General features: G+C 42.8%; 1 protein-coding gene across 1 annotated transcript in view; it reads right to left on the bottom strand.

Annotated features, from left to right (window-relative positions):
- KIF9 (kinesin family member 9) overlaps positions 1-12,406 on the bottom strand; it is a 1,188,236-nt gene that overhangs the window by 729,966 nt on the left and 445,864 nt on the right. Inside the window, exon 8 of the mRNA XM_069645790.1 lies at positions 2,242-2,389. Within this exon, the coding sequence (XP_069501891.1) occupies positions 2,242-2,389 (148 nt within the window). The remainder of the gene's footprint in view (positions 1-2,241; positions 2,390-12,406) is intronic.

The raw sequence follows: 12,406 nt of genomic DNA, 5'->3' as shown, positions 1-12,406 counted from the left end.
CCAGTGAGTGGGATGTGTCCTTTGTCAGCTAGGATACCCTGGCCTTGTCAAGAGGGGACATGAACCACACTCAGCCAGGGGTGAGAGACCTACCAGGGAAGACTCCAGAGCCAATCCTACCTTTAAGGTGGGCAGTGGCAGTTGAGAGGGCCCCAATTGCTGTTCCCCCATCCTTATGCTAATCTGTTTTAAGCAGTCCATCTTTGTCTCAGGCCATACCTCCTCAACAAGAGACCAAACAGACTAAGAAACCAACATAAAGTTTCTAAGGGAGAACCTGTGATGAGCGCCCGACACCAGCAGCAGAGAACCTGCAACCCGACCACCAACAAGCAGTTCTCCAGTTGTCGTTGATACACTGTCGGCAGAGAGCCAACAGAGGGGAGCGAGATCAAGCCACAAATCCTGTACGCAGCAGCAGAACAGCCATGTAGTGCCACAGAGTGATGTCGGGCAGGCAGACCCAGCCACCACTGTCTACCCTAGACCACCAGGGACGTTTGTGGCAAACAAAAACCCTCCTCAACATGACACTTACCTTATGGGAGACCCAGAATGGGGCATCCTAACATGAACAAAGAAACTGGATTTCCCTGCCCATCATTGTCATTCCGCAGCGGGCCCATGCAATAGAAGTGGCCTGGGCTTGGCCCGCTACTTCCAACTTGCCTGACGTCTCTCCACCACAGGTAGAGTAGACAGGGCCAGATTGACCACGGAAAGAAGACCAATCTGAGGAGAGAACAAGAGATATAGGGAAGCAAAAGTAGTCATTCGGTTGAGGTGAGAAGAGGAGAAGGTCAATGACCAAGAGACCAAGAGAAGGGAGAAAGGAGCAGCAGAAAGTGGAGTTGATTTATAAGATGAGGTATTGGCTAGTAAGCGAAAGCGGAACTGCAGTGTGAGTGTGCATGTGTGTGTGTGCCGAGTGCGGTTAGGAAAGTTAGTGTAAGGAGTGATTGTGAGGTTTATGGTACCGAGAGAACGGTGGGTGTCTGAATAGTAGCTGGAGGAAGAAGCAGTAGTAGTATGGGGAAGGCGTAGTAGTGTGGAGGAGAGAGTAGTGGTGTGGAAGAGGGAGTACTAGTGCAGGGGAGCGAGTAATAGATTAGTGGAAGCAGGAGTAACATCAAAGTGGGGAGGCAAGGCATAGAAGAAGTGAGAGATATCAGAGGAATAGAATACTGGACGGCGGAGTGAGGTGAAGTGGGTAGAGTCGGCATAGGGGAGTATTAGAAAGAACAGGAGAGAGAAAAGTGAGAGTGAGCATGGTAGAAGGAGGACTGAATCAAATTCGGTGTCTGTAAGGCCCAAATCACAGTAAAACGCTCACAAAACAACCAGACAGAGTAGGGAAAGTCAGGACGTCCCTGAGGGAGTTTAATGAGATAAAGCATTCTGTCTTTAGGTCCTCACAAATAGTTGAAGGCAGAATCCGACAGTAGTGGTTAAACTGCTGCATCTACGAACCTGGGATCAGGGTCGCCTGGGTTGGGGAGGAGATGCAAAACAAGATGAGAGAGAAAGGGGTGGCCCTAGGGCCCACATAGATTTCAATAATAACCCTTGAACCGGCTTTGAGATTTGGGGTAATTGTTGTGCCATCTGTGACACTATGTAATAGCTCCTGGAACCCTAGAGGAAGCTCAAATCTCACTGGGTAATGCCTTCTATCCAGGAGCTATTTCAGTTCATGCTGATCAATTCTTTATACTGACCCTTGTATAAAAAGTCAGTGGACATGATGTTTTCTGTTTGCCAGGCTCTGTGGCACACTTTGAAGGCAATTGCATATCAAGTCTCAACTACTACTGCTTATTGAATACAACTGAAATCCAAATACTGTGAGCAAAGAGTCTTACATTTCAATAACAGTTTATCATGTTATATTTCTCCCTTGATTTTCCCACCCAACAAAAATAAATTGAATAAAGCAGGAAACATTTTGTCATTGCTACATAGGCATTATTATCTTTCAGAAACCTCTTCTGTAAAATGACAGACACATTTATTTTAAGATTCAATGAGCAATATTTTAGTATGTGTCTGTGTGAACACTTATGTTTTATCAATCAATAGGAAAAATGTAAATATCAAAAAGTCATGATTTAAAGGTTTCTAGTGAAAACGAGTTCCTGATAAGTAGATTGAACTACCAACAACAGATTTACTGGAAAGGAGCTTCCCTATGAGTAATTGGTTGGTGCATCTGAGTGCCAACTGCCCCAACACATGTCTTACCCAGGGAGTCCTTCAGAGCATGAGTGAGTTTACTCTGCCGAAAGGGGATGTGGTCTCTCCTGCGATCAGCCAAGGCAATAATAGTCTGCTCGAGAAAGGATAAGGATTTGTTGATGTAGGTGGCCTCCTTCAGAACTTGCCCCTCAGACTGAAACAAAAACACAGGGCATGGCATAAATATTAGCAAAGAACAATACTGAAGAATTCCCACACTAATTACTTGGCTGATGTAAGGGCAGGTCTATCCAATTACCAACAGCTCAATGCGATAATTCCACAAGCAAAGTAAATCCCACAATTCCCCTGCTAGTTCACTTTGGTGTGGTGAACCAGAATAATTAGTTGGACAACTTAGTGAAATGTTAAAAAAGGGTTTTATTTAAATTTAAAAAACTCCTAACTTGCCCTATCACTATGAGGGAAGTTCCCTACCTAAAAAAGTAAAACTAAGGGTTCAATAGCCTTGGTATGGACTCCCGCCTGGCCCACTTGTATTAGACTTGTTCTCAGTATCACAGTTCTTGAAGATTGTCTTCACTGCTTTAATATCAAATCCGTTTGTAAAATTAACAAATATTGTCGGTCTGGGTTTCCTTCGCCCTTTGATAAGGACACAGTTTCAGATTTTTAAATGTTCCAATCCCTTCAGGATGTCTTGAAATGCTACTTCTTCCTGTCCCACCTTTGTAGCATTCAGACTTCCCAAAGTCTAGTTGCTCTGTGGTTAAGTGTCTTATTTCTCAGTACAAACTTATCTTAGGGAGTCTTTGTGGTCACCTACTAGTCCCCGGGGATCTCTCTATCAGGTGGCTACGGCACGGCCATTGCCTTTGTATCCATACCGTGGGGGTGGACCAGTGTGGGAGGATCACCTGGGTGAGGGGTCTTCGGGGAGTGGGGGTGAGGCGACCAATGGTGAGATGCGGTATTCCCCCCTTTCCCGTACACCTAACCCATCCTATTTTTTAGGATTCTCTGCTGTCCCAACCCCCCCTTTTCTACACAAACACTGGGCCGAGGAAGAGGTTGACTGAAACTAAATAGGCTAACCCTTACATATCGCATTGGACATGTTGCGCTATTCGGTACAGGCAAAGTCAGGCACTTGACTTAAAGTACATACAGCTGATAACAATTAGCTCTCCTCACACGGATAAAAAGCAGAACATAGAGACACACTCTGAGCAAGGTGGAACACGAGCAACAGAAGAACTTCTGGGGCAAAGGCGAACCTACTGGAGCACAGCGTTGGACCGAGGGACGAGAGCAACGGGTCGAGGACCGCAGGAGTTCCCTACAGAAAGTTGTTACCTCCAATAGGCTAAGAAAGACACGTGGAGAAGGACATACACCAGACAAGAAGTCTGCATTGTGTTTCAAGGACGCCAGCGACCCTCCAGGGTGAACGGCAGAGTTGGGGCAGAGAGGGTAAGCCCGTGGTACTGACCTTGACTTGTGAATTGAAAAACTGTAAAGGCAAGAAAGAAACAAACACAGCCGGTGAGTTGGCAAGGAAAGATTGAGGTGGCAATAATATATAGCACAATTAAAGGCTGCATGCGTGTGGATGAGACGAGAAAAAAGGCAAGGCTGTGAATGCACTTTGAATTCACGATAGCTGTGAAACCAGCGATACTGAGTAGCAGAGTGGTCCCGCGAAAGGAAGTAGCCCACTGAAAAGTCTCTGAGAAAGGTAAAATGTTTGTAGCGATAAATTGAAGTGTATAAGAGGTACTAGACCCTACCCCCCTCAAACCGAATGCAGGTAACATGATAGGCTGATCAATGGTTCCAATGTTGCAAACATCAGAATTATAATGCTTTTATTTTTAGGTAAAAGGAGCATGTGGGGGCGACACGTTTTTGGGGTCGGAATGACTCAGGAAATTAAGGATACCTCAGGTATTACGCGTACATCATGAATATATAAAAATATATTCTGGAAACTGGAAAGAAAAGGAGTTGTGCTCAAAAGTAAATAACAACTACTCACCATTGGTAGCAAAACATTTAGACTGAACAGTTTTAAATAGATTCTACAATGGATGCCAAAAAAACAAAAGGGCTGCGAAGTCAGGTATTAAAAAAGCTGAATCATACTGATGGTGGAATATTATTTGGCAGCAGTTCACTGTGAGTTAAAGTACGCCTGGTTTGGTATATTTAGAATTTCTTGGCAGAGAAAGGAGAGATGATTGATAACAAATCAGATAAGAGCATGGGAAAACTATCAATTAGACAGAACAGTTGCTTACTTAGCAAAAAATAAGATGAGCTCAGCTGCCGAGTAGATTTGGCAGGCCTCGAGAATCAGATAAGGGCTGGTTCTTGGCAGGAATCGAAGGATAAATAATTAGGTCTGGTTGGGTCTCACAAAAGCTTATCAGTTTATGTGTCAGTCAACTAATGCTTGCCAAAATGGACTCACGTGGGCTTTATGCGTGACATGTAAGCCAACCAATCAAAGAGAAGGAGGGCTTCTATTCTAGTTAAATGAACCAATTAGTAATGTTTTCTGAATTTGCATGAAGTGTTGCATCAGTGTTGCATCATTCTCAAAAAGTCTATGAAAGGCAAGGTGATTGTAGGAGCTTTGTGTGCTGCTTCCAGTGCCTTCTGACCTTAATTAAAATGGCTGTTAAATCTCATCCGGGCGTCCTTTCCTGTGTTCTTGTCTCCAGTTCAAGAGTCCACAGACGTCAGAGGGTTTGAGGGGATGCACAGGGTCCCCCTTTACACATGGAAACCAGCAAAGGGACTCTGAAAACCTTCCTGGGATAAGAACCCAGACCTGTGCTGACAGAGATAGGAGATTCCCAGGAGAAATGACAGGGTAAGTGAATCTGCAGTGTGCCCTCATTTGTCGGGGGGAAGTCCTCCTATGGCTGTCAGCATAGCGTGGCACAACCTTGACATCTATGGATTGTGGTATGTATTGAAAGGGGACAGGGTTAAAGGAAAAATAACATGTTATGTTTATATTAAAGTAATAAATAAGTAGTCAAAAAGTAATCAAATTCTTTTTAAAAAGTAATCAGTGGTTTAAAGAAAGTAAAAAGTAACAGGTTTTTTTTTTTGTATATGATGAGGAGTGTGCGAACGAGAAGTGTACAGCCCGAGTTCCTACCTCAAGGCAGGTCTAGAAGGAGTCATTTCAAAACCCCAAAGGGGTAAATAGGCGGCACATAAACAGGTTTATTATAGGGAATGACTCAAATCCCTATTGGAGTATATTTAGGGGTAGAGATACAGCGAGGGACGCTGAGGATTAATGTGACTAGTCTGTCTGTTTATATGTCTGTTTTAAAACTAAAGGTGTCGAAGAGAGACAATGCGTTGTATAAAGTTGAGACAAAATGAAAAAATTACATTTTTTATCTAAATGATGTGGTTTGCACCGATCTACAAAGTAGGCAGGGATCAGAAAAAAAAGCCAGAGGGTTTCAGCAAACCATTGATGGGCGCGCTCATATGCAGTCTGAAAAAAGGTTATGGAGAAAAAACCAGAGGAAATAATAAAAATTAAGCCAAAATTGTGACTAACTTTGCACCCCTTGAGGCGAGTGAGTGGAGACAGCTAGGGAGTTAAATTATATATACTTCTACAGATAAGAGTCTTAGCAGGGCAAAATGTTTGCACGGTAGAAATCCGCCAAGTCTTCATAGAAACAAAGACATAAAGAAATTGCACATAAATCAATGTTTTGCTGATTACAACGGTGTAGTTAAAATAAGAAAACATCCTTAAAATACATTTTTAAGGCAAAAACCGACATCAGATTGCCTTTCCCCAGCAGAAAATGAAGATGAAATGATACCTAGCATCTTGAAAAAATGTACTAAGGCAGTGAAATAAGCAATTTGGTATGCAATATGCGCAGTTGGCGGAAAGCCAGTGCTGAGACACACGAGTAAAATATGTTAAAATCTGTGCTGCTAAGAGTAGCTGAAACTCTTTTTCAAGGCTAAGAGATAACAGTTGATAGAGCCAAGAGAATGATTAATGGTTGCAGGAAAAAACAGAACTGTTTTACAGTTAGACACATGGATGGTCTTGTGAGTAAATGTAGCTGAAGCAGCTCGCGCATAAGAAGAAGCAATATGATGTTGACAATTGTTTTTTTATAAATCACTAGCGGAGGAAAACAAGTAGGTGTATTTATATTGTAACAAGAAAATATATAAAGAATCATGGAAATGTGAAGTTGAACCAGAACTCATTAAATGTATTTGTTTCTTTTTGAGATTTTTAGGGTATATGTGTAATTCATGTGCTTTGTAGTAGGGACACTCAATCAGTTATTGATATGGTTGACGCCCGCTGAGTAAATTGACAAATGGGTAGGCTTTGAGAAACAGCATTTTTTCATAACATTAGTGCATAAGTGTTGAAACCAGGTGCTGAGGGAAGTGCTGGATTGGATTAATTATATTTTGGAGAAATTGTTGATTTTTGACAGGACAATTATATGAGGTTGAACTTTATTTTTGAATATATTGTTTAGAATGGAAGGCTGCTCCACAGTTATTGTATATGTGTGAGCTGGGGAGACCCCAGTGAGTCACTGTTTAGGGTAACACAAGTCACGTCCCATTGTAAAGGTGTAACGCTCACCTGATTCCCACGGAGGCGCAGGTCGTGGCAGGAAGGTGTCTGTGACTCGAAAGGTGATGTGCAGGACTCGATGGGCTTCTGGGGTCGAACCTCTTCGCACTGTGTGACGAACTCGTAGGGTGAGGTTTCTGCAGGTGAAAGAATATAGGGGTTAATGGTCTGGGTTGTTTAATGACTCTCTTCCTCTCTCTCCCAAGCTTCTCCGTAGAGCCCCCAGGTCAACGTGCTCACCTTAGATAGGTGAATGCTGGACTCTCCATCTGCGTCTGATGCAGGGCGCTGTTGCCAGTTCCTTCACTGGTGAAACATAGGCCTCTTGGACTCAGAGGACCTTTACCGTCGTTAATCGCACGAGCGGTGAGTTTCCAGACACCTTCTTAGTCTTTATAGTCTTTAGGGTCTTTAGGTGCAAGGCACGTTAACATTGAACAGGACTTCGTATGATGCTTTTCTCCCCTTTTGCTTGCAGGACTCTTGAGGAAGATGAAATAAAGCGCCTGGAAATGCGTAAATGCAAGCGCTCTAGCTGTTTTTTCCCTTGCAGCGTAGTTCGTGCTGAAGAGGCATCGGAGTATTTGCAGGCGTTCTATTATGAAGAGCGCGATGGGCGTAAGTAAATACCTGTCTAATGTCTCTTCTTTTGTCTTTCAGAAGCTTGTCTCCAGTTCAAGAGTCCACAGACGTCAGAGGGTTTGAGGGGATGCACAGGGTCCCCCTTTACACATGGAAACCAGCAAAGGGACTCTGAAAACCTTCCTGGGATAAGAACCCAGACCTGTGCTGACAGAGATAGGAGATTCCCAGGAGAAATGACAGGGTAAGTGAATCTGCAGTGTGCCCTCATTTGTCGGGGGGAAGTCCTCCTATGGCTGTCAGCATAGCGTGGCACAACCTTGACATCTATGGATTGTGGTATGTATTGAAAGGGGACAGGGTTAAAGGAAAAATAACATGTTATGTTTATATTAAAGTAATAAATAAGTAGTCAAAAAGTAATCAAATTCTTTTTAAAAAGTAATCAGTGGTTTAAAGAAAGTAAAAAGTAACAGGTTTTTTTTTTTTGTATATGATGAGGAGTGTGCGAACGAGAAGTGTACAGCCCGAGTTCCTACCTCAAGGCAGGTCTAGAAGGAGTCATTTCAAAACCCCAAAGGGGTAAATAGGCGGCACATAAACAGGTTTATTATAGGGAATGACTCAAATCCCTATTGGAGTATATTTAGGGGTAGAGATACAGCGAGGGACGCTGAGGATTAATGTGACTAGTCTGTCTGTTTATATGTCTGTTTTAAAACTAAAGGTGTCGAAGAGAGACAATGCGTTGTATAAAGTTGAGACAAAATGAAAAAATTACATTTTTTATCTAAATGATGTGGTTTGCACCGATCTACAAAGTAGGCAGGGATCAGAAAAAAAAGCCAGAGGGTTTCAGCAAACCATTGATGGGCGCGCTCATATGCAGTCTGAAAAAAGGTTATGGAGAAAAAACCAGAGGAAATAATAAAAATTAAGCCAAAATTGTGACTAACTTTGCACCCCTTGAGGCGAGTGAGTGGAGACAGCTAGGGAGTTAAATTATATATACTTCTACAGATAAGAGTCTTAGCAGGGCAAAATGTTTGCACGGTAGAAATCCGCCAAGTCTTCATAGAAACAAAGACAAAAAGAAATTGCACATAAATCAATGTTTTGCTGATTACAACGGTGTAGTTAAAATAAGAAAACATCCTTAAAATACATTTTTAAGGCAAAAACCGACATCAGATTGCCTTTCCCCAGCAGAAAATGAAGATGAAATGATACCTAGCATCTTGAAAAAATGTACTAAGGCAGTGAAATAAGCAATTTGGATACAATATGCGCAGTTGGCGGAAAGCCAGTGCTGAGACACACGAGTAAAATATGTTAAAATCTGTGCTGCTAAGAGTAGCTGAAACTCTTTTTCAAGGCTAAGAGATAACAGTTGATAGAGCCAAGAGAATGATTAATGGTTGCAGGAAAAAACAGAACTGTTTTACAGTTAGACACATGGATGGTCTTGTGAGTAAATGTAGCTGAAGCAGCTCGCGCATAAGAAGAAGCAATATGATGTTGACAATTGTTTTTTTATAAATCACTAGCGGAGGAAAACAAGTAGGTGTATTTATATTGTAACAAGAAAATATATAAAGAATCATGGAAATGTGAAGTTGAACCAGAACTCATTAAATGTATTTATTTCTTTTTGAGATTTTTAGGGTATATGTGTAATTCATGTGCTTTGTAGTAGGGACACTCAATCAGTTATTGATATGGTTGACGCCCGCTGAGTAAATTGACAAATGGGTAGGCTTTGAGAAACAGCATTTTTTCATAACATTAGTGCATAAGTGTTGAAACCAGGTGCTGAGGGAAGTGCTGGATTGGATTAATTATATTTTGGAGAAATTGTTGATTTTTGACAGGACAATTATATGAGGTTGAACTTTATTTTTGAATATATTGTTTAGAATGGAAGGCTGCTCCACAGTTATTGTATATGTGTGAGCTGGGGAGACCCCAGTGAGTCACTGTTTAGGGTAACACAAGTCACGTCCCATTGTAAAGGTGTAACGCTCACCTGATTCCCACGGAGGCGCAGGTCGTGGCAGGAAGGTGTCTGTGACTCGAAAGGTGATGTGCAGGACTCGATGGGCTTCTGGGGTCGAACCTCTTCGCACTGTGTGACGAACTCGTAGGGTGAGGTTTCTGCAGGTGAAAGAATATAGGGGTTAATGGTCTGGGTTGTTTAATGTCTCTCTTCCTCTCTCTCCCAAGCTTCTCCGTAGAGCCCCCAGGTCAACGTGCTCACCTTAGATAGGTGAATGCTGGACTCTCCATCTGCGTCTGATGCAGGGCGCTGTTGCCAGTTCCTTCACTGGTGAAACATAGGCCTCTTGGACTCAGAGGACCTTTACCGTCGTTAATCGCACGAGCGGTGAGTTTCCAGACACCTTCTTAGTCTTTATAGTCTTTAGGGTCTTTAGGTGCAAGGCACGTTAACATTGAACAGGACTTCGTATGATGCTTTTCTCCCCTTTTGCTTGCAGGACTCTTGAGGAAGATGAAATAAAGCGCCTGGAAATGCGTAAATGCAAGCGCTCTAGCTGTTTTTTCCCTTGCAGCGTAGTTCGTGCTGAAGAGGCATCGGAGTATTTGCAGGCGTTCTATTATGAAGAGCGCGATGGGCGTAAGTAAATACCTGTCTAATGTCTCTTCTTTTGTCTTTCAGAAGCTTGTTTGCAGCGCCGGAGTCCGCGGAAGGCCCGTAAGTAAATACAATGCTTTTATCTCCGCAGGTGGCGATGCAGCGTGAAGAATTCCAGAGTTCACGGAGTGCCGGTAAGTAATGACAATGCTTTTGTCTTCACAGGCGAAAGTACAGCGTGCCGAAATGACCGCAGCCGATGGATCAGGTGAGTAAGCACTGCGAGTTAAGACTGCCTTGCTAACCTGCTGTTTCCTGTCCCTGCAGATGCTGCTGTCGACTGGATACAGGAATGGTGAGCATGTTTCTTGCAGATTGAGGAAGAAAGGCTGGAACAGACTCGGTGAGCGTTCTGCTGCAGATGCAGAATAACGCGAAGCACGTTTCATCAATCGGGTGTGGTTTAAATAGCCTTGGAGTGATGAGGCGTCTTCCTCCACGGCCCCGCCTAGGTAAGAAAAGAGTTCCAGTTCCAGAAGCTTTCCCCATGCTGAATCCAGGGAATGGAGCTGCCCCACCCAGGTAAGAAAGTAGTTCCTGTTTACAGAGGACTTCTAAGTGACTGGTAAGTAAGCAGCATGGTCTGCTGCAGGTAAGTCCACCCAAACATCTGCACACATATTATGAGCCCGGCGCTTCCAGTGCCGGGACCGATGATTCTGATGAGCCTGGTGCCACCGGCGCCAGGACAAGGTCCAAAAGGTCCCCGTGGGGACCGGCTGGTGCCTAGGATTAGGGTTAGGGGCCTGTTTCCAAGGACGTTGGGCTGGTCCTGGCTCCTTGGAAGCAGTGATCATGACAAAAGGGGGTTGGTGTTGGATGCCTCTTTTGTTGAACACACACTAGAGCGCACCTGATTTATTGATTTTATGTTTGGCAAATAGCCATTTTTGTTGGTGATTGATGGGACATTTGGAAAGAGCATGGGTCCTGGATCATGTATGGGCCAATTGTTTAGATGAGAAGAAGAGAGGAAACGTGTTTCTATTAAGCAGTTTTTAGTGCTCTATGAAAAGAAAGACACATTTCAAATGAAAGCACAGGGGGGTGCTGTGGGTGACCAGAATGATGAGAACATTTGTAAATTAGGGACAGAGAGAAGGCATGGGAGATGCACCGTAAATAATGTAGAGTCATGGAATGTTATACATGTATATTTAAGCATGAGCACCAGGACCAGAGCCGAGTGGACAGTGTTTCCCTCAATATAACAGTACAACCATGCAATATAGAGGCATTTAAAGAAGAAAAATGATGAATGTGTCTAGAATCACACAAATTGTGAAAAGGTGTCGCCCAGAATAGAAATGTAATTATGGGTACAAACTATAGTAAAACGTAGGTTAATGTATTAGTGGGTGATATTAAACTAAGCACAGTGAATATTTATGGAGAATAGCAAGAATAAACGAAACCAAACCACCTTTTTGGGTGAAAATATTAGGAAGACATGTATTAATGTAAGAAAATGTGTATTTAGAATGAGGAAGCAGTGGGCAACGAGGGGAAGCGCTCGCAAAGCGCATTGGGGCCAAGGTCACACACAATATGGACAAAGGGGCATGATATATATAAACAGTTGTATTGGAAAAACATTAGGTTAAAAAAGTATTTTTTATAGAAGGACACGCCCTGATGGTCTGACTTCTAAGAATAAGGAATCCGCTATTTAGGGGGTTTTGCAGGGTTTTGTTAAATGAAAATGTATTTATGAAAAAAGTACAAAGAGGCTGAGGCACTGACAAGGAAGAATGAGGAAGACTTGACACAATTATGGAGCATAGCATGGATTATTATTATATGCGATTAAGTGATTTATTGGGAAAAAAATAGAGATGCTTAAGGGTAGAATCTCTGTTATGATATGTTTATAAGGAGAGAGGAAGTGACACACCCATACGCACATGCACACACACATACGCACATATACACACACACATGCATACATGCATGCACACGCATATTCACAGGTATGCACACACGTGTACACATGATGTTATAGAAGCACAGGCACTCAATTAATTATAGGCAATGCATTTAAAAACAAACATAGGCATTCAGAATTAGGAATTCAATATTGCAATGAGAACACACACACACACACAGGATGCTTTTGTTTTACATTAAGAACACCAGTTAGGGATATTATGTTTCGCTAAGAATATGATGTAAAGGAAGTTAGATTTCCCTTTTAAGGAGGATGAGGATCGCTTGCTTATATTCAGGAGCACTGAATTCTTGAAGTGCGCAAATGTGGTATAATACAGTGGCAGTATTATACCACATTTTATGTCAGGGATTGCCTGGGCAGGTATAGAGGCACT

Source organism: Ambystoma mexicanum, chromosome 2p (genome assembly GCF_040938575.1).
Source record: "Ambystoma mexicanum isolate Mex_15411 chromosome 2p, UKY_AmexF1_1, whole genome shotgun sequence".
NCBI lineage: Eukaryota > Metazoa > Chordata > Amphibia > Caudata > Ambystomatidae > Ambystoma > Ambystoma mexicanum.
The sequence above is the reverse complement of the archived record's forward strand: the minus strand, read 5'-3'. Positions and strand labels throughout refer to the sequence as shown.